Here is a 17,112-nt window from a genome sequence, read left to right as displayed (position 1 = left end):
CCCAGAACAACAAACGAGACGGCGGCGAACGGTTACCTTGCAGGATATATGTGCTCTCTTCCAACGCGACCGGTATCCTGGTCTGGCAAAACTATGACCTCAATCTCATTCTCGTGCTCTTCATTGACCACCCAAGTCAAACCTAAGTATACAACGTAGGCTTTCCGATCGGGTGTCGGGGCGAGCCCGACTGACTGATCACATCTGTCATCTTACGTTCTTCATCTAGTACTCTGCAGGACCAGCCGCCAAACGGCTCACGCCGGTCTCCGCGCGGGATGGTGAGGCAGCCTTCGCCTAAGTACAGCACAAACCTTGTCTGTCAAGCATCAAGGGCGCTCGGTACGCCCGACACAACAGTCTGGGGAAAATGGGAAGTGAAGGTGATCTCATGCTTGCTCATCAGCGCCTCGAACCGTTGATTCGTTATCAGTGGCTCCTGCGTAATTCTCCGCGCAGACGCGCTTCGGGTGGTTAATTAAACCTCATTGCAGCGCAGCGTCAGAACCAGATCCCAGCGACATACACTAACATCCTCCTCCGACGTGCCGGATGCGAGTCCATGGGAACGCTGCGACACGCTGTGCGATCCCAGGTCACAAACAACTGGCCACGCTGCGTGCTCATGGGCCTTACTAGAGTTAGGCAGGTCCGAACGTGCGGGCGCAGACCATGTGTGGCCGGCTCAGCCATTCAGCGGGTTGGCGGTTGTGGGACTGTGGCCTTACTGTCATACCCTCAAGACGCGCTTGTGGACCTCGCTTGTCACGGTGCGCACGTTCCGAACACGCTCGTATATAATGAATCAGGCTGATCAGCTTCTTGGATCTTTCATAGTCTTCTTCCCGGCCTTCGTAGGTCTTAGTCGCCGGTCTCTTTTACATACCACAGGCTTGCTGTCGTGTGGCTGCTTTAGCTTCCGCGAGGCTTAATCGCGCCTTACGTCTTCTTCATTGTTGCACGAGGACTTTATATCCGACACCCTCTCCCTCTGCAATTTTTGCTGCCACCATGCACTGCGTCCGCGCGAACCTCGCACATGCGCCACCCAAGCCCAAGTGGGGCGTGGTCGATATCCCAGATCTGTCGGGTAAGGTGATGATCGTCACTGGCGGAAATGCAGGAATCGGGAAGGAGACTGTCAAGGTGCGCTGCTCTGCCATTGAGACTGCAGCATCGGGGCACTCATACAATTGTACATCTAGGCATTGCTCATGCGAGGGGCGAAAGTGTACATGGCGGCGCGCTCTGAGTCCAAGGCTTTTGCGGCCATGGAGGAGTTACGAACGGCGACCGGGAAGAGCGTAATCTTTCTGAAGCTAGACCTGGCTGATCTCCGGTCTGTCAAGGCTGCAGCGGCGGAATACATGAGGTACGTATGCGGCGCTGTCAGCTTGGTTCTATGGCTTATTCAGATCGCGCATCTAGCAAGGAGTCCAAACTGGACGTACTGTTCAATAGCGGCGGCGTGATGTTTCCTCCAGTGGAGCAATTGACCGTGGATGGTTACGACTTGCAATTCGGTACAAACGTCCTCGGTGAGTGGCTAAAGGCAGTGACAGAGGACGAGCGTATCGGTACGACTCACCGACTTCTGCTTGCCAAACACAGGGCACTTCTATTTGACGCAGCTACTGATCCCTGTGCTGCTTTCGGGGGCATCTCAGTCGCCAGACCAGCATGCACGTGTAATCAACACATCGTCGATGGGACATGCGTCCGTGTCAGGCATCGACTTTGAGACACTACGTGATCACGCAAAGCGGAAGAAGATGGGGACACAGAAGCTGCACTTCCAAAGCAAGTTTGTGAGTATCTTGGCCAGTAGACGGCAGGCGGGCGGCTGATCAGTCTTGTGTCATGGCGTGTCGTATCATGCAAGGCCACGGTGGTATTTTCAAATGAGCTGCACCGGAGGTACGGTGACCAGGGCATCGTTTCGGTGTCGCTCCACCCGGGCCATCTCAAGACAGACCTGCAACGACATGTTTCGCACTTTGAGAAGGTAATTTCGGTGAGTGCACATTGCTCGTCTCCTCAGATGGAGGATTAACTCAGGCGTTGGAAATGTAGGCGCCGCTGTTGCATCCCGCGTCAATGGGTGCGCTGACGCAGCTATGGGCTGGAACTTCAATAGACGGTCTTCAGCTCGGAGGAGAGGTGGGTGCAATTGTATCTATCACTGCGCCATGCAGCTGAAGGACAGGGGACAACTAGTACCTAATCCCGTGGGCGCGACTTGGGTCAGCACGGGAAGAAACGCAGGATGCGCAGCTGGGGAAGAAGCTGTGGGCATGGATGGAGAACGCAATACGAGAATTGTGACAAGTGCGCGTGTATACTACCTGGTCTTTTTCCTGCCACTCGTTAATGTCGCTAGTACTTGGTTACATTAGTAAGGCTCGAAAACTATATATGTGGGTTTATACGGGCGCCTCCTGGCACGCTCATGTGACCGCGTGGCAGGCGGACGATGACGCGCAGAGCGGGGATCGGGGTCGACGGTGAGCTGAGCTGAGCTCGTTGTATATATGACACCATGCAGTCATTTCGCCGCATATACCTTGCCCTTCTACCCCCACCATGTCCCCATCTCCCAAGCCCAAACGCGTCTGCATCGTCGGTGCCGGCGCGTCTGGCATGTCCGCCGCCTACGCCCTCAGCAGGCACCCCGACAAGTTCCAGGTCACAGTCTTTGACAAACAGACCGTGTCCGGTGGGATGGCAACCTCGATAGACATCGATGCGGACAAATATGGCGCCTCATACATCAACGACGGCGTCCAGGGTTGCAGCCCAGTCTTTGCAAACACCCTCCGCATGTTCAGGATGCTTGGCTTTGAGCCCACGGAGGTCGGCATGCAGTGAGTCCTCTGCACCGTCATGACGCCTGTTCGTGGCCGACACTCCCTGCAGAATCAGTTTCGGCAAGGGCGAGAACTTCTGGACCAACGTCTTCCCCTCCGAACTCGTCACCAAGTTTCAGAAGGACATCGCCAAGTTTGGACGCGCGCTCTCCACGATCAAGAAGCTTGAGCCTATCTTCGCAGCTATTCCTGTGCACACCATGCTTCGCATGTTCGGCTTCTCCTCCGACTTCGGTGAGCGTATGGTCTATCCACTCGTCGCCCTGTTTTTTGGCACGGGCAATCAAACCCCCTACATATCCTCTGCCATCCTGGTGGGCCTCAGAGTTACCCCACTGGTATGTCGTGGCTCAAAAGTTGTTTTGCCAGGAGCGCGTCTTTATGGACCCTAGCATGAGGCTCTTCGAGTACGACGAGAAGAGCTTGCTCGCTAGCATTCCCACCATGCTTGCGTTCCCCAAGGTAACTTACTCTCTGGATTGCAATTTCCACTCGAGTTAACTGAAGCAAAATAGCTTCACGATGTGTATCAAGCTTGGCGGGAGGAAATATCTTCCCGCGGGAATGTCCAGTTCAAGCTCGGTTGCGAAGTATGCCGCGTCCTGTCGCGAAGTGCGAAGAAGGACGGACCTGTCCGCATCGAATATCAAGGAGAAGGAGAAGGCGGAAGTGGACAGCATATAGTGGTCTTCGACGAGTTAATCCTCGCTGTTGACGCGGACTCGGCCCTGAAGCTACTCGGGAAAGAGGCGACCTGGAAGGAGAAGAGGGTCTTAGGGAGCGTCAAGTACCTCTACGACGTTACAATCACACACAACGATGTGGACTACATGAACAAGGTGAGTTGCTCCACAGCGACGAGAATTGCGCTTACGCGGGTGGGCGACCTCGCAGTATTACGAGACGCGCTACAGTCCGAAGCATAACGCTCCGCTATCTGCCGCAGGGAGCGCGAAAGAGCGTGATCAGATGACACAAGCCTTCGAATTCGCCGCGCACACCTTCCGACCTCTATATTACACGATGCAGTACGACCAGGACAAGTCAAAGATCGAGATGAGTTTCGACCTGACCCACTACCAGCCCCAGTTTCGTGGCGAGAAGCCTGCAGGTCCGAATTCCCCTTCCAACCGTGCTGAACATCGGAACGAATGCGACCCTCCACCCGAACATAGTAGGAGGGCTCGAGACAAGAACGGGGGACGTCCTGGGGAGAGCGCCAGGACCGGAATGGACGCGAATGGGAAGCCGGAACCTCCCCTGGAGAAGCATGTTTTCCAGACGATCTTCCTGGACCGCGACGGCAGCCAAGACTTGTGGACGTGGGGGGAGATCAGAGAAGAGAAGCGCATCTACGAAAAGTGGTGGAAGCAACAAAGTCATCGCTGGCAGCACTACGTCGAGGTTGTGCCATGGATGATGTTCATCAATGGCAAGCAGAATACCCAGTACGTCCCGCTGCTATTCAGAGAAGCAAGATGTTGATCGTATTCGTCGTAAAGTTATGCGGGAGCTTGGTCCGGTAGGTGTAGATCCTCCAAGTTAAGATGCTCATACTGACTTAGAGTTTAACAGTTCTGAACATGCATGAACTCGCCGTGACGTCTGGCTTCGCAGCGGCATATCGTCTCGGCGCTGAATACCCGTTCCACGAAGACGAGGACTGCGAACGGCTTTTCAGACTTTACCTGATGCTGAGCCACGGGGTGAGGATGGTACGTCATTCTTTGCGTGCCAGCCTTCTTGATCTGAACTCAAGCTGCGTCTCTTCAGCGGAAGGAAGACCGTAAGGGGATGTTCGCGTGAAGTAGTCGGTCCATCGCCTCAGCAGAGATACACAGTGTATTGATCTGCCCCACGGAAGGTCACAACGGCAGGCAGTCGTTAGGTTCATGTGAACGAGAGCGCGATACAATCCAACGGTCACGTTTTACCAAACACCTTGTCACGTTGTCCCGTTGTCTGGGACAATGCATCACGGGGACGCAATCGTGATAGGGGCAAAAGCCACGCAGCATGGTGATGGTTTGCATCATCGAAGATGTGCGACGCCAACAGCTGCGTACTGTAAGAGAGCAGCAAGTGAGCGGCACGGACCCTGTACGCATGGCTACCGACACTGGCAGGTAAGTTCCAGGCCAACGTTGCTCGGTTGTCCAGAGTCAAACAGGTCGGTCCAGGTTGCAAGCTCCGTTGCAGCGTCCCGAGGAACGCCAGTGCAGATCCTGTATATTTGATCCGTCTGGTCACTTGACATCTCGCGTCCGGAATCGATAGTGATACGTACAAATACATGCCTGACGGAGACCTCTCGAAATTGAGGAAAGCTATTCGATGTCCGGTCTGACTGATCCTCCAATGCAGACCTCCGGCGACCCGAGGTCGTGTGATCCGAGGTGTCTTGAAGCCGACAAGGAATCCTACAAACTACCAGTCCCCTCATAGATGGATGATTCGACAGGCATTCTGCAGTAGACTCTCGACGCTCGGCGGCGTCTTGATCTACCGCGCCTCGGTATCCACACCCTGGCAAGTGATCTGTCTGATAGTACGTACTCGGCGTGCGTAAGCAGACCCTCGACCTGTAGTCGAGAACGAGCTGGGCGTACGCTTGCTGTAGCGCGGTAGAGTTGTCCCGTGATGGAATCTATATAACGGACGGTCCGACAGCACTGGGGCACAGGGGGTACAGTTTTATATGGGCGGGCACTGCTGAAAATTGAGCGGCTGAGAATTGGGTGGAGCACATGGTTGAGCTGAGGCGAGGGTGCCTGTGGGATTCCATCTCGGACCCAAAGGTCTGGAGAGTTTAGCATTTGAACAGCAACTCAGTAGCCGGACAGAGGGCCATGATGGGCAGGACTTACCGCACGACCAGGAGCACGTCAGGGTGACCCTATGAAACTTTAACCACAGCAGCCGAGCATTCTTCATCACTGCCTTGCATAAGGCGTGATGTGAAAGGGACATAAGACACAGTGAGGAAGCAGTTAACCAGGAGCCGTGAGGCAGGGGACGATGGCGTGCTGTCACTCCGGGATCGATGCGGAAGGGACCAAATGAGGGGAATGGATGGCGTGCGAGCGTCGGACGGCTCCTCTTGACGCGTAATGTCGGCATGAGGGAAAGTTTTGCACTATGCCGTGCCATTGCTTTGGGCAATATGTGGACATGACGCTGATGTGCGCAGAGGGACTGCCAGGAGCCTCCGGAGCGATGGAAGAAAGGACATCACAGGACGTCCGTCAAGCGCGAGGAAGAAGACACACAAGGGGGAGACCCCCGCCTCCGTCATGGGTTGCGGGAGGGACGATCAGTCACCATGAGGAAAGATGAACGCGCCATACATGATGGTTCCCGCCAGCCAGTCCCTCATGCCTGCGTCAACTTGTCGGAAGCCAAACGACGATCCTGTGAGGTCTTGAAGCGCTGCCGGAGCACCCGAACCACGGAGAGAATTTCAATGACGGTTGGAAGTTTACGATCCCAGGATGGTCGAGCGTGCAAGGCGTTCCGAGCTAGCCCCTCGGAACTACCTAGGGGCTGTCCAAAGCTACATGTTCCGAGAGGAGCAGAGGATGTACCTCGACCGTGCGGGGTGCTGGTGGAGGCCTGGAGAGGAGCTGGTGCGTGAGCGCTGGTGGGAGGGTCGCGCATGGCACTCGAAGCGGACTATCGGTCGTGGCATCGCGGGAATGAAAATGTGCGGACCTCAAAACGGGCATTCCTAGATCCGCCACCCGTCGGGTAGGTTTGTGAGCAGCGGTTCTATGTCGCGTGAGCCGCGTAGACGAACCTATGTGACATGAAAGAGCGTCATGACCAGGCTGTGCGGATAGGATGCCAGGCGTGAAGCGAAATGGAAAGCAGGAGGGAAACTTCAGCTTCTGTGTGCACGCGTCGGAGACAGAATTTGTTGGGGGCAGCTCACCTCCCAACGAGCTGAAGATCAGCGGCAGTGCGTTTGATCGATTACCCCAGTGGACGATAGTGAAACGGATATAAAAGCCGTGCATGTTGCCGTCGTGATAATACCCCACTTGACCAGTCTCCTGCGACAATCTCCAACGGTTCTACGACAGAGAACGTCCAGAAGACTCTTCCAAAGGTATAAGAGCCCCGTTGCATCCAACAAGCAGCGAACCGGGGGGTTCGTGTACCCCATGCTACCCTCCCAGTGAGCGGTTGCTCTCGGGTTCCGAAGCATCCGCTAGGTGCGTAGTATTTGAGTCCATCTGTTACTGTTTCAATTCAGAGAAATGCCACAATTCCTGGTCACTCCATGGCCCCGCTTGTAACATTTCCCTGATCATCATAGCAGACAGTCTTGCGCTCTTTTGAGGTTGGAGTACCTATCAGATTGCTCTCAGTGATCTGAGGGTCTCCCTCTCCTGGTCTGCATCCTAGGCCTTGTTCGTCGCCGAGTCAAACAGAGGCTGGGATACATACCATGAGAATGGAAGATCTTCAGACCGCCTGAGTAGTCATCTGAACGAGACCTTCGACATCTTGTCAGCGCACTTACACAGGAATAGAGAAGGTGGTAGCAGCGTCCTGGGTTAGAGCCGATGACCAACAAGCATGTTACGAAGCCACTAGTACTCCGGTCGTGTGACACACTGGATAGCGGCCGCTTCTCCGCTGGATCGAGTGACCTGCGAGGCTGTGAGTGTCTTCGTTCATTGGTGTACCATTTGACATACGCTCATGATCGCCGCTCTCAATGTACAGCGTATTGGTGGCAAGACCCTCCAGGTAACCAAGTTGGTGACTCGGGGCATGGCAGTACGCGTCCGACAGCACACTTCTACCGGTGCCTTTCTCAAGATATCAGTGAATGTTTGGACCACGGTCGCCACCATGAACTTACCGCATTTGTGGGCGTAGTAGGCGCGGCCCATTCGAGGTCTTCCCGTCGCGATTGAGGGCGCCCTGGAAGCAAGGGGAGCGCTTCAGTGACAGCGTTCTACGTAAGCAGTTCTTCTATCTTGTGTCCTCGTCACTAGGCAATCCGGATTTACCTTATCCAGCACTCACACCGCGAACAGGCTGCAGTGTCTCGACTGAGTACAGGGGCACATGAACTCACGGGGTGCACCCGGACGCCCACTTCTTGCGTCACGAAGGTGTTTGATCGATGGTGTGGTCGAAATTCCTGTTAATTATGTTGAGCTGACGCTAGATCCAATTGTAGTGCTGGCCGCTGATGCGGCACCACGGCGACTTCGAAGACACTCGCACGCTGGGAGCTGAGGATGCTCTCTTTGGCTAGACTATGACTGTTGTCCACTTCTTGTACAACAGTGTCAATCATCGTGCATACGCTTCTGTTTCCTTTACACTCGTCTGTCGTTGTCCAAATGATACCGAGTTGAAACTCTCCCGCGCACAGAGTTTGACTTTGGAATGGTTAGGCACCTTATGCGGGAAATCACCCATACCGGTTGGCTTCCAAGGCATAGTAATCGCCCAACTTGAGTCGGCTTGATGTATGCCGCAATTACCGAGGTACCTTGTTCGGTGTGATAGTGATTCCATGAGATTCCAGCAACAGTACATAATGGCCAGTCAAGACCTATACAGATATAATACCTGACCAGAGTCTCGCCTACAACACCCCATACTGCACTCCCTTGTGGCTCGCAGTGTCAGTGCATGAACGGGTAGCTGTAGAAGGCCTGCTCCTCCTTCCAACTAGGCCATTCTGCCCGGGACATGTGGATGAGAGCTCGACAAGCCGGCATCAACGGCCCATGCTTGTCCATTGACATAGCTGGACTCATCCGATGCTAGAAACAAGGCGGCGTTGGCGATCTCTGCGTAAGCGAAGGAGGTCAGCATGATCGGCGATGACCTGCGCTGATTGGTGCTTCCAAACGTACCTTGCGGGAGGCCGTAGCGGCCGAGAGGGTTCAATTGGCCAATCTTGGCCTCGCTTCCTTTCGAACGGGCGTAGTCGAATGTCGAGGCCGTCATGCCAGTTTCAATGAGTCCTGGGCAGATGGTGTTGACCCGAATGTCGGTTCGCTGCAACTGGTAGCAGGCGGTTTGGGCGATGCTGTTCACACTGTCAAGAGAGCGAAGTCAGCGTAGCGAACGGCTTGGTGGTGTGACACGCACGCTGCCTTGCTGGCGCTATCTGCAGGATCATGAGAGCGTATCCGTGGCTATTCACGACTTTGACTCACATTCGGTGGTGCCTGCGCCAGAACGAAGGCCAGCAACTGGATGCAGACGATGGGTAATTATCGAAACTGAAAGGTGCAGTCTGATTTACCTGAGGCGGTCAAGATGATACTCCCGCCGCTGAACTCCTTGCCTCGAGAAGGATTGGTTTTCTTCATAGCGGCAGAGGCGTGCTTGACTGCGAGGAAGCAGCTACGGAATAATCAGACCACAGTACGAGGGTTGAGCAGCAAGGACCCACGAGAGCGCATTGACACGCATGACTTCCATAAATTGCTTGGGCGTGATGTCCCAGAGCGGGGTGGCAGTGGCAATGCCGGCCTAAGGAACAATGTTCAGCGACCTTCTGTCGCGCGCGAACAAGGAATGGTGTACCCACATTAGCGAAGAAGACATCTAGGCGGCCTTCTTCCTGGAGAGCCTGCTTGCAGATACCTGCAATAGCCTCTTCATCAGCGGCATCGGCCTGTTGGGTCGTGACCTGCATCGAATGTGGTCAGCGAGATTCGAGCTCGGCTTGAGGAGCGAATTACTCGCCTTGACATCCGGGTAGGAATTCTGGATGGTGGACTTGAGGTCCGGAAGGTTAGTGGGGTCAAAGTCGGCGAGGTAAAGGTGGCGAGCTCCTGGAAGGTCAGTGAGACGCGTGAGATGCGGGGTAACGGCGCCTAGCGATCCAAGCACTGACCTTCGTGTGCGAAGAGGAGAGCAGTGGCACGTCTGCGGGAGCGGTGTGAGAGGGGAGATGCGAGCAAGATGGCAACGCAGCACTGACCCTATCCCCTTGAGAGACCCGACGCCGGTGATGATGCAGACCTTGTCTTTGAGGCGCGTCCCACGAGGGGTGTTCTGGAGGTGGGAGCGGATACTCTCGAGCCTAGCAAGGGTCCTCTTCCGGAACTCGTCGTTGCTGGACATGGTGGGCGGGAAGGAAGATGGACAGGGAGGCGAGAGAGGTGCATGAGTATCCTGGCCTGATCCTGGCCAGTGACCGGGAATGTCGGTCTCGTTGGGCAACCGAGCCTGAGCGCACCTTCCTCGTGATCCTCCTCCGACGCGTACCAAGCGCCCGTCCTCGACGCGTCTTGTCTTCAGCCACCTTCCACCTCCACCTCCTCCCCCCTCCTGTCCTCCCTCCTCGTCGCTCTCGCACAGGCTATGCTCTTGGTGTCTGCGATCCCCTCTCGTCGAACCTCCGCTCGCAACCACGACATCCGATCTCTGTCCACAAGCCTCCGAGGTCTCTGATCTCCAACACCCCCCGCAGGGGAACACATAACGCGTCTTTCTTCTCCCATTCCTACCTAGTGAAAGGCTCGAATCGCCTAATCAAGGTATGTCCTCTGCTTTCAGGATTATCAGGCCAAGAGTATCAACCACCATCTCAGTCTCCGCCATGTCGTTGGACCTCCCGCCAATTGACGTCCCTTCGGTGTCGCTCTTGCCCTCTGCACCTTCTCCATACTTTCGCCGAAACTCTCCGGCTCAACCACCCCCGCCGGAAACAGAGTCTTCTCTCCTCCGCGCGATACGCAAAAATCTCCGAGCGGCGCGCGGCGCCCAAGAGTCGTCCCTTCGTCCATCCGTCTTCTACTCTCCCCATACCGATGGCAACACTGGCGAGGAAGTTCTCACATGGGATAATTCGACTGTCATCCTGACTCAGGGCGGAGTTATTTCCAAAAAGTGGTCGTTCGCGGACCCAGTCCAATGGGCATGCATCGGATGGCTATACCAGTCCAGTCTCCTCCATTCCTCCACACCCTCCACCCCAGCGTACTACAGAGAGAGCTCTAACGACAAGCTACCGCCGGAGAAGGACCCGAACGAGCGTCCGACCTTTGGTGCTTATGCTCGCGCACGGATGGAGAAGAAGCGCGAGGAGGACGCGGAAGAACGTCTAAAGGGTGTCTTCATATTCGTTCGTGGTACAGCCAAGATCTACATGGACAATGGCTCCGAGTATACGCTGTCCTTACCCTTCACCGTGCAGCGAGCGTGGCCGGTTGAGCCCCACGGCCTGTTCATCCAGCGCGTGGTCGAAGGTTGGGAGGTGGAAGAGAACAGTGAATCTGAAGAGCCTCGCATGGCTACTATCTTCACGCTTACCAGTCCTTTCTCCGAACCCGCCGCCCTCGGCCTCACCGACGGGGTGAAAGGTGGTTTCGGTTCAGTGCCTCTGGAAATGAAGCCCAACTATGCGTCAGAGCCAGTACCTATTGCACCCCAAGAACGCATCTTGTGGGTCTCTGAACAGGCCTGGAATCTGACCGATAAACTACTGGTTACGCTCAATGCGGACCTGAATCGCGTCACAATCTGGCGGTTTGTTTACGCTCCTCCTCCAACCAGCTCGTCCAAGGCAGCAACACGTCCTTCCACCCATACACGCCATGCGAAGAGGACGTCGATGTCTGGAAACACTTCCGCTCATCTTCGGCAAGCGAACGCGTCCATAGATGAGCTGCAGCTGTCTCCGGGTCGACGTGACGTAAAGGCGCCACAAAATGCGCCTGGCCTGGCTCCCGCTCTCAATGCAACCACGACAATGGCAGAGATGATGGGCGGAGTGTTAGGTGGTTCTGTCGCACAAGCTCAATGGAACCTTCCATTCCGTTTCGTTGTCGATGCCTCAGGCAAGTTAGTTCTCGAGCAAACGGTGGAGCAACCAGTGAACCTCGACGACGTGCCCGATCCTGCCGAGGAGATGCGCATGCGTTCTCAGTTCTGGGTGGAGAAGCTGCATGAAGAGACCATTCCTGAGAATGCGTGCGTGCTCTGATCATGTCGTAGTATGTTGACTGACAATGCCATTCCAGGACGGCTGACCACGCCCACATATCGGTCGCGGCTTGGGACGAACGCTGGGACGGCCAGAAGACGCGATCACTCGTGGCAGTCTGTCTGCGTGCAACGGAGAATCTGCTCGTATTCTCTGTGGAACGACGCGATGACAACACTATGGGCGCTCGACCAATTACCCAGCTACCAGCGCATGCGGTTTGCACCATTCGAGCAACTCGGGATGCGGTGGCGGACCTCCTGGTCCTGAAGCCTGATGGAACGCTTGCCCTCCTCACCCACGGAACTTACGAAATACCACTTTCCTTACGATTGCCCAACACTCCCCGCGCAGTGGCCGATATCCCTCGTGTGGTCGCTCTTGAGCATGCAGCCTACTCTTCGGTGTCTGTACAGCTTGCTGATGGATTGTCCGCACGCATTTCCCTGGATCTTGTCGCGCGTGATCATCTGGCCAGTGACTCGATGCTCATGCTTTCCATGCTGCTGCCACCTGACGAGTTCTTCCGTCTACACGGGACGTTTCTTTCAAGGTGGTCTACGAAGCGGTATTCGTTCATCCTTGGCGTCGAGTTTGAAGTTCTCGAGTCGAGCTTGTTGCACATACTCGGACTGGAAGACGAGGATGAAATGGAAGCCGTGCCTGCTGACGCCTGGATGCAACTTGCCTCAACGGAGTCTGCCATGAAATTCCGCGAAGACCCTGTGCTTCGCAAGTTGCAATTTCCTAGCGCTCCGTTGCAAGGCGATCGATGGAAGAAGACTGCGACGGAACGAAGTCCTTATCTCGGCTGTGTCTTGCAGGCCCTACATCTGGTGGCCGAAGAGAAACGCGTGTTCCTCCCAAGCATCGAAGGACTCCCTCGAATCACTCCGCTGATCTGCCGGCTCGCACTCATCGTGCGGCCGGAGTGGGCGGACTATTGGAAGCGGTACTGTCCTTCTGCAATGCCGATATGGCCAGACCCTGCGCTGACTGGTGAGCCTCACCACCTATATGTATGCGTCGGAAGCTCATAGGACATGCCTTGTGCAGTACCCGAACATATCGACGAGAAGCTGCCACCTTGGCCGACGGACATGTTCAGCATCCTCTACGGCCGGGTGAACAACCCTGACTGGGCACTGCCCTGGATCGATAGCTGGGAAATGTTCAAAGGGTGGTCACATCTCGCGTCGTTCGCCTATGGACATCAAGAACCTCTTACGCACCTCCGTGCGTTGACTGTCATCTACAAGGCCTTAACAGACAGCAAGATCGGAGATGTCCGGAAGCGTGCAGAGGCTGGCCTGCGAGCCATGGAAGAGACAGGCATGACGCTGAACGTCTTGCAAAATTTGGCTTTGGGTGTCACAGCACCTCTGCGGGAGGCTCTGCGCACAGCTCAGCTTTCTCCAGGAGGCGACTGGTCTTTGCAGATCTATTCTCTCATTGGACGCAATGACTTGTCGGAGGGCTTCAGTTCCAAGCCGGCGGTCTTCGTCAACCACGGGTATCGCAGCATGCGGGAGTTCTTGGTGAGTAGCTCCGAAGTATGGTCTCGCACTCCGCTCCTGACTACTTGTCCTAGCACTCGACAACGCCGCGCAAGACCAGTCGCCAGATCATCGAGGGAGTCTTCAAGACATTGTCCAAGGATCGTACCAAGACTACAGGCGTAGAGCTTGACACGGAGGACTTCACCCGCATCCGGTTTGGGACCGACCGTCGGCTGGAAGAAGCTGCACGCATGCTTTGTTCTTCTACTATTCCGCACATCCGAGCTGTCGAGCGACCAGAGCTGAAGTATGTGACGTGTCGTCTCCCTTATGTCGCTAACATTGACATGCAATTTGTGCGCAGCGAGACTGAACAGCTCAGGGAGCAACAGATGCAAGTCCTTCGAATGGCAGAGCGCACGCTTGCCCTTCCTTTGGGACGGGCTATATTCACGTTCGGATCCATCCCTACCGTGACGAAGGAGGCGTTCGCAATTCCGAAGTTTGAATTCTCGGTGCGAGTGCAGCCAGGGAATATTCTCCACGTTCCGGAACCCGGCAAGATCCATGTCGATTCCTTAAACTGGGGCGAATTCCACAATGGCGTAGCAGCAGGGTTGCGTATATCTCCCGACGCGCAATCAGTCGAGAGTTCGTGGATCAAGTTCAACAAGCCCAGCGAACTGACACCAGAGCACGCGGGCTTCCTCTACGCTCTTGGACTCACAGGCCACTTGCGTGAAATGTTGACGTGGCATACCTTTGGATACCTCACGCCCAAGCACGATATGACCTCCATCGGTGTACTCCTGGGTCTTGCTGCTGCCAACGTCGGTAACAGCAATCGGCATGTCACCAAACTCATCGCTGTCCACACTCCTGCTTTGCTCCCTACCCCCGACGTCGACCTCAATGTTCCACTCATCACACAGTCTGCGGGCCTCATGGGTATCGGTTTGCTCTATCTCGGCACGAAACATCGGCGTATGGCGGAGGTCTGCTTGAACCAGATCAGCAGGCGCGACCTATATCAGCCTGACATCAGTAACGAGTACCGCGAAGCCTACACGCTCTCCGCTGCGCTTGCTTGCGGTATGGTCTTGTTGGGTAAGGGGACTTCGATACCTGCCGATCTCGCCATCCAAAACCGTTTGCGTCTACTCATCCATGGAGAGCCTCGCGTGGGGAACAACGGAAGGCCTATCCGGCCGACCTTCGATGTCAACCTCACGTCTCCGGCCGCCACGGTGGCGTTAGGCCTAATGTACCTCCGTACGGAAAGGAAGGATGTCGCGGACATCCTGACGATTCCTGACACACTCGAGGCTATCAACCACGTCCAGCCCAGCTTCCTCATGATGCGGGCGATGGCACGCGCTATCATCATGTGGAACACCATTCAGCCAAACAAGGCGTGGTTCATGGCGCAACTGCCCGATGCTGTCAGGACGGCCATGGATGCGCGGTTCCGCGGAAAAACGATCGACGACGGCTACGAGTTAGCGTATTACAACATACTCGCTGGCTTGTGCTTCGCCGTTGGTCTGAAGTACGCTGGAACTGCCAGAGAAGAGGCATACCTCTTGCTCATCCATTACTATGACTCCTTCGCTCAGTTGGCATACACCAACAGTAAGTCGAACTATCCTTGGGGGAACGGCCGTAACGTGGCTAACTGGGCCCCGTCAGGCATGGCCTACGACCACCGTATAAAGCGATCAGCCATCCGCGAGGGTCTCAATCTCGTCTCGCTTAGCCTGTGCATGGTCATGGCCGGCACCGGCGAGGTCAACTCACTCCGCCGACTGCGCTACGCTTACGGGATGTACAACCATCAGATACGTTACGGCTCCCATGGCGCCACCCACATGGGCATCGGTTTGCTCTTCCTGGGCGGAGGTCGCTATACGCTCGGGACTTCTGACGCCGCCATTGCATGCATGGTCGCTGCGTTCTATCCTCGCTTCGCCGTTGGGTCGGCAGACAACAAGAGCTACCTACAGGCGTACCGGCACCTCTGGGTCCTTGCTGTTGAGCCTCGCTGCCTTGTCGCTCGGGATGTCGATTCGAGGGAAATCGTGTATGTGCCGGTCAAGATCAAGGGCAAGGATGGCAACCAGGTCTTAATAGCGCCGACACTCATCCCAGAGATCGACAAGCTCGTCTCCATAAGGGTCGACACCCCGCGATATTGGCCCTTCTATTTGGACATTGCCAACTCTCCGCGCCATCGAGACTGTCTACTGCGCAGTCAGACGCTCTTCGTAAAGCGACGAACGGCATTCTTGAGCTATACGGAAGATCCCAAAGGAAGTCGGAGCTTGTTCGTGCGCTCCGGGTCTTCAGTCGGTGACGCCGCGACGCTCGATTTCCCACGAGCGAGCGAGGTCAAGTCCCATCCGGCCAACGACCTACACGAGTTCATTGCCTTCTCCTCGAATGACCCTCTTTTCCTCGCCTTCGCTGACCGCTTCTGCAAAGAAGACGGGGAGACGCCTGAGGAGAGACAGTTCCAGTCCTACTGCCACGCCGCTCTCCTTGACAGTATCGTCCAGGACAAGCCGCAAACCTTACAGGCCCATTTGTCGGTGTTCCATATGCGGACCCTGTCACCCGATTCGACGTACTTTACACTGAGATTGCAAGATCTTCGCTTCGGCGCCGACTTCTACAGCAAGATCTACGACCGTAGGTTCAGTGGAAAGTCTGAGAACAACCCACGGCCTCCCTTGATCAGGGAAAACACGCTCCTCGGTACGCTCTACCTCCTTGACGCCAAATTGGAAGCCATTCGCTCGACAGAAGTCTTCAAATCCTTCATCGCGCGCTACGCCCGCGGAGAGGGTATCCCGGAGCAGGAAGTGGGATCGGCAGAAGCGGAGGCCTCTCGGCAGCTTTCGTGGTACCTGCAGCGGAACAGTGTACCAGTGTCCACGGTGCTCGTCGTGCTCAAGACCCTCGCCCAAGACGCGCACAGCCAGTTGGTCACTTTTCCTCCACCCCTTGGTACGTCAAATGCGGAGGTTCTGGATCAGGGCCTCAAGGAGCTGTTGCATGCCACTGGCACCCAAATGTCGACTACGATGGGCTCGGGGTGGACGATGCGATCTCTGGACGAGGTCATCTCCGTTTGGAGCTCTCAATGAACGGATGATGCCGTTCCCCGGACTTGTGGGAGTTTGCTTGGAAGCAGTTGTCGGATGCCGTGGAATAACTCAGCTGAGTACCTAACACGTGTATAGCTCTCGTCTTGCATTGTTGTATTGTATTCTTCCGCTCATAATGAAGCCACGATGCAGGTTCTCGAAACCTCATCCTTCGCACAGGTTGTGAGTTACGTAAGACTTACAAAAGGTTTTCAGGTGCTCTTGTGCCGAATGGCTTAGCATGACTGCAGCGACGAAGACTTTCGGCCCATGACATCGACACCTTGCAGAACGGAGGCGCGGCTGTGCATTTGTGCGCCAACGTCAACAGGTCTACATACATCTGCCTAGCACAAAGTGTCGCCTACGCTTAATCATGTTGTCGACCTAGAACGCCTGATTGTCTGGACGTCACACGTTCGCATTGGTAAACGAGATGACCAGGCGACTGACTCATCTGCCCTTCAGGCCTACTCCGCGTCCAAGCCCTCTGCCAAAGTGCGCATAACTTATCGAACCCATCTCTTCCCAGGGCTGGGTGCGCGCTGGCAGGTATGTACCGCGCCCGACACCACGCGACCGTAGCTCGCTTGATGTCGTGAGTTCTGAAGTATGTGCCGACACGGTCTTGC

The 17,112-nt window shown here is 55.6% G+C and overlaps 5 protein-coding genes across 5 annotated transcripts; 3 read left to right on the top strand and 2 right to left on the bottom strand.

Moving 5' to 3' along the window:
- The first annotated feature begins 638 nt into the window (after positions 1 to 638).
- On the top strand, positions 639 to 2,403 carry L226DRAFT_480834 (NAD(P)-binding protein). Its single transcript, XM_067676904.1, has 8 exons — positions 639 to 770; positions 838 to 1,146; positions 1,206 to 1,372; positions 1,429 to 1,538; positions 1,612 to 1,808; positions 1,883 to 2,014; positions 2,074 to 2,160; positions 2,218 to 2,403. The coding sequence occupies exons 2-8, from the start codon at positions 1,012 to 1,014 to the stop codon at positions 2,323 to 2,325; spliced, it is 936 nt and encodes a 311-aa protein (XP_067538745.1). The 5' UTR covers positions 639 to 770; positions 838 to 1,011; the 3' UTR covers positions 2,326 to 2,403.
- A 180-nt stretch (positions 2,404 to 2,583) lies between these two features.
- On the top strand, positions 2,584 to 4,792 carry L226DRAFT_480831 (FAD/NAD-P-binding domain-containing protein; the record flags this gene model as incomplete). The annotated part of the gene is made up of 8 exons (XM_067676903.1): positions 2,584 to 2,864; positions 2,917 to 3,181; positions 3,237 to 3,329; positions 3,383 to 3,706; positions 3,762 to 4,315; positions 4,370 to 4,389; positions 4,443 to 4,582; positions 4,641 to 4,792. The coding sequence occupies 8 exons, from the start codon at positions 2,584 to 2,586 to the stop codon at positions 4,671 to 4,673; spliced, it is 1,710 nt and encodes a 569-aa protein (XP_067538744.1). The 3' UTR covers positions 4,674 to 4,792.
- Positions 4,793 to 5,029: 237 nt separating this feature from the next.
- L226DRAFT_285050 (uncharacterized protein) lies at positions 5,030 to 6,128 on the bottom strand. Its single transcript, XM_067673591.1, has 3 exons — positions 5,735 to 6,128; positions 5,477 to 5,667; positions 5,030 to 5,422 (listed from the first exon to the last, which is right to left on the bottom strand). The coding sequence occupies exons 1-3, from the start codon at positions 6,015 to 6,017 to the stop codon at positions 5,288 to 5,290; spliced, it is 609 nt and encodes a 202-aa protein (XP_067538743.1). The 5' UTR covers positions 6,018 to 6,128; the 3' UTR covers positions 5,030 to 5,287.
- Positions 6,129 to 8,359: 2,231 nt separating this feature from the next.
- Positions 8,360 to 10,100, bottom strand: L226DRAFT_531528 (NAD(P)-binding protein). The gene is made up of 10 exons (XM_067680097.1): positions 9,829 to 10,100; positions 9,742 to 9,773; positions 9,591 to 9,679; positions 9,433 to 9,534; positions 9,295 to 9,374; positions 9,145 to 9,245; positions 9,056 to 9,091; positions 8,988 to 9,006; positions 8,750 to 8,934; positions 8,360 to 8,683 (listed from the first exon to the last, which is right to left on the bottom strand). Exons 1-10 carry the CDS (start codon positions 9,969 to 9,971, stop codon positions 8,562 to 8,564), a joined length of 909 nt encoding a protein of 302 aa, XP_067538742.1. The 5' UTR covers positions 9,972 to 10,100; the 3' UTR covers positions 8,360 to 8,561.
- A 56-nt stretch (positions 10,101 to 10,156) lies between these two features.
- L226DRAFT_480826 (uncharacterized protein) lies at positions 10,157 to 16,658 on the top strand. The gene is made up of 7 exons (XM_067676902.1): positions 10,157 to 10,387; positions 10,442 to 11,822; positions 11,873 to 12,834; positions 12,892 to 13,373; positions 13,427 to 13,641; positions 13,699 to 14,966; positions 15,024 to 16,658. The coding sequence occupies exons 2-7, from the start codon at positions 10,450 to 10,452 to the stop codon at positions 16,478 to 16,480; spliced, it is 5,757 nt and encodes a 1,918-aa protein (XP_067538741.1). The 5' UTR covers positions 10,157 to 10,387; positions 10,442 to 10,449; the 3' UTR covers positions 16,481 to 16,658.
- Positions 16,659 to 17,112: the final 454 nt, after the last annotated feature.

The sequence above is a fragment of the Lentinus tigrinus genome (assembly GCF_003813185.1).
Source record: "Lentinus tigrinus ALCF2SS1-7 unplaced genomic scaffold L226scaffold_5, whole genome shotgun sequence".
Classification (NCBI taxonomy): domain Eukaryota; kingdom Fungi; phylum Basidiomycota; class Agaricomycetes; order Polyporales; family Polyporaceae; genus Lentinus; species Lentinus tigrinus.
Note: the sequence above shows the minus strand (reverse complement) of the source record. Positions and strands in the feature narration are given on the sequence as shown.

Coding starts and splice junctions, on each gene's coding strand:
- L226DRAFT_480834 (XM_067676904.1), top strand. CDS start 1,012: ATGCACTGCGTCCGCGCGAACCTCGCACATGCGCCACCCAAGCCCAAG. Junction 1,147..1,205: donor TCGGGAAGGAGACTGTCAAG/GTGCGCTGCTCT, acceptor TTGTACATCTAG/GCATTGCTCATGCGAGGGGC. Junction 1,809..1,882: donor TGCACTTCCAAAGCAAGTTT/GTGAGTATCTTG, acceptor GTATCATGCAAG/GCCACGGTGGTATTTTCAAA.
- L226DRAFT_285050 (XM_067673591.1), bottom strand. CDS start 6,017: ATGGCACGGCATAGTGCAAAACTTTCCCTCATGCCGACATTACGCGTC. Junction 5,668..5,734: donor GACGTGCTCCTGGTCGTGCG/GTAAGTCCTGCC, acceptor TAAACTCTCCAG/ACCTTTGGGTCCGAGATGGA. Junction 5,423..5,476: donor TCTACCGCGCTACAGCAAGC/GTACGCCCAGCT, acceptor ACGCACGCCGAG/TACGTACTATCAGACAGATC.
- L226DRAFT_531528 (XM_067680097.1), bottom strand. CDS start 9,971: ATGTCCAGCAACGACGAGTTCCGGAAGAGGACCCTTGCTAGGCTCGAG. Junction 9,535..9,590: donor ATTCCTACCCGGATGTCAAG/GCGAGTAATTCG, acceptor CATTCGATGCAG/GTCACGACCCAACAGGCCGA. Junction 8,684..8,749: donor CCGCTACGGCCTCCCGCAAG/GTACGTTTGGAA, acceptor TCGCTTACGCAG/AGATCGCCAACGCCGCCTTG.
- L226DRAFT_480826 (XM_067676902.1), top strand. CDS start 10,450: ATGTCGTTGGACCTCCCGCCAATTGACGTCCCTTCGGTGTCGCTCTTG. Junction 12,835..12,891: donor GCCAGACCCTGCGCTGACTG/GTGAGCCTCACC, acceptor TGCCTTGTGCAG/TACCCGAACATATCGACGAG. Junction 14,967..15,023: donor TCAGTTGGCATACACCAACA/GTAAGTCGAACT, acceptor GGGCCCCGTCAG/GCATGGCCTACGACCACCGT.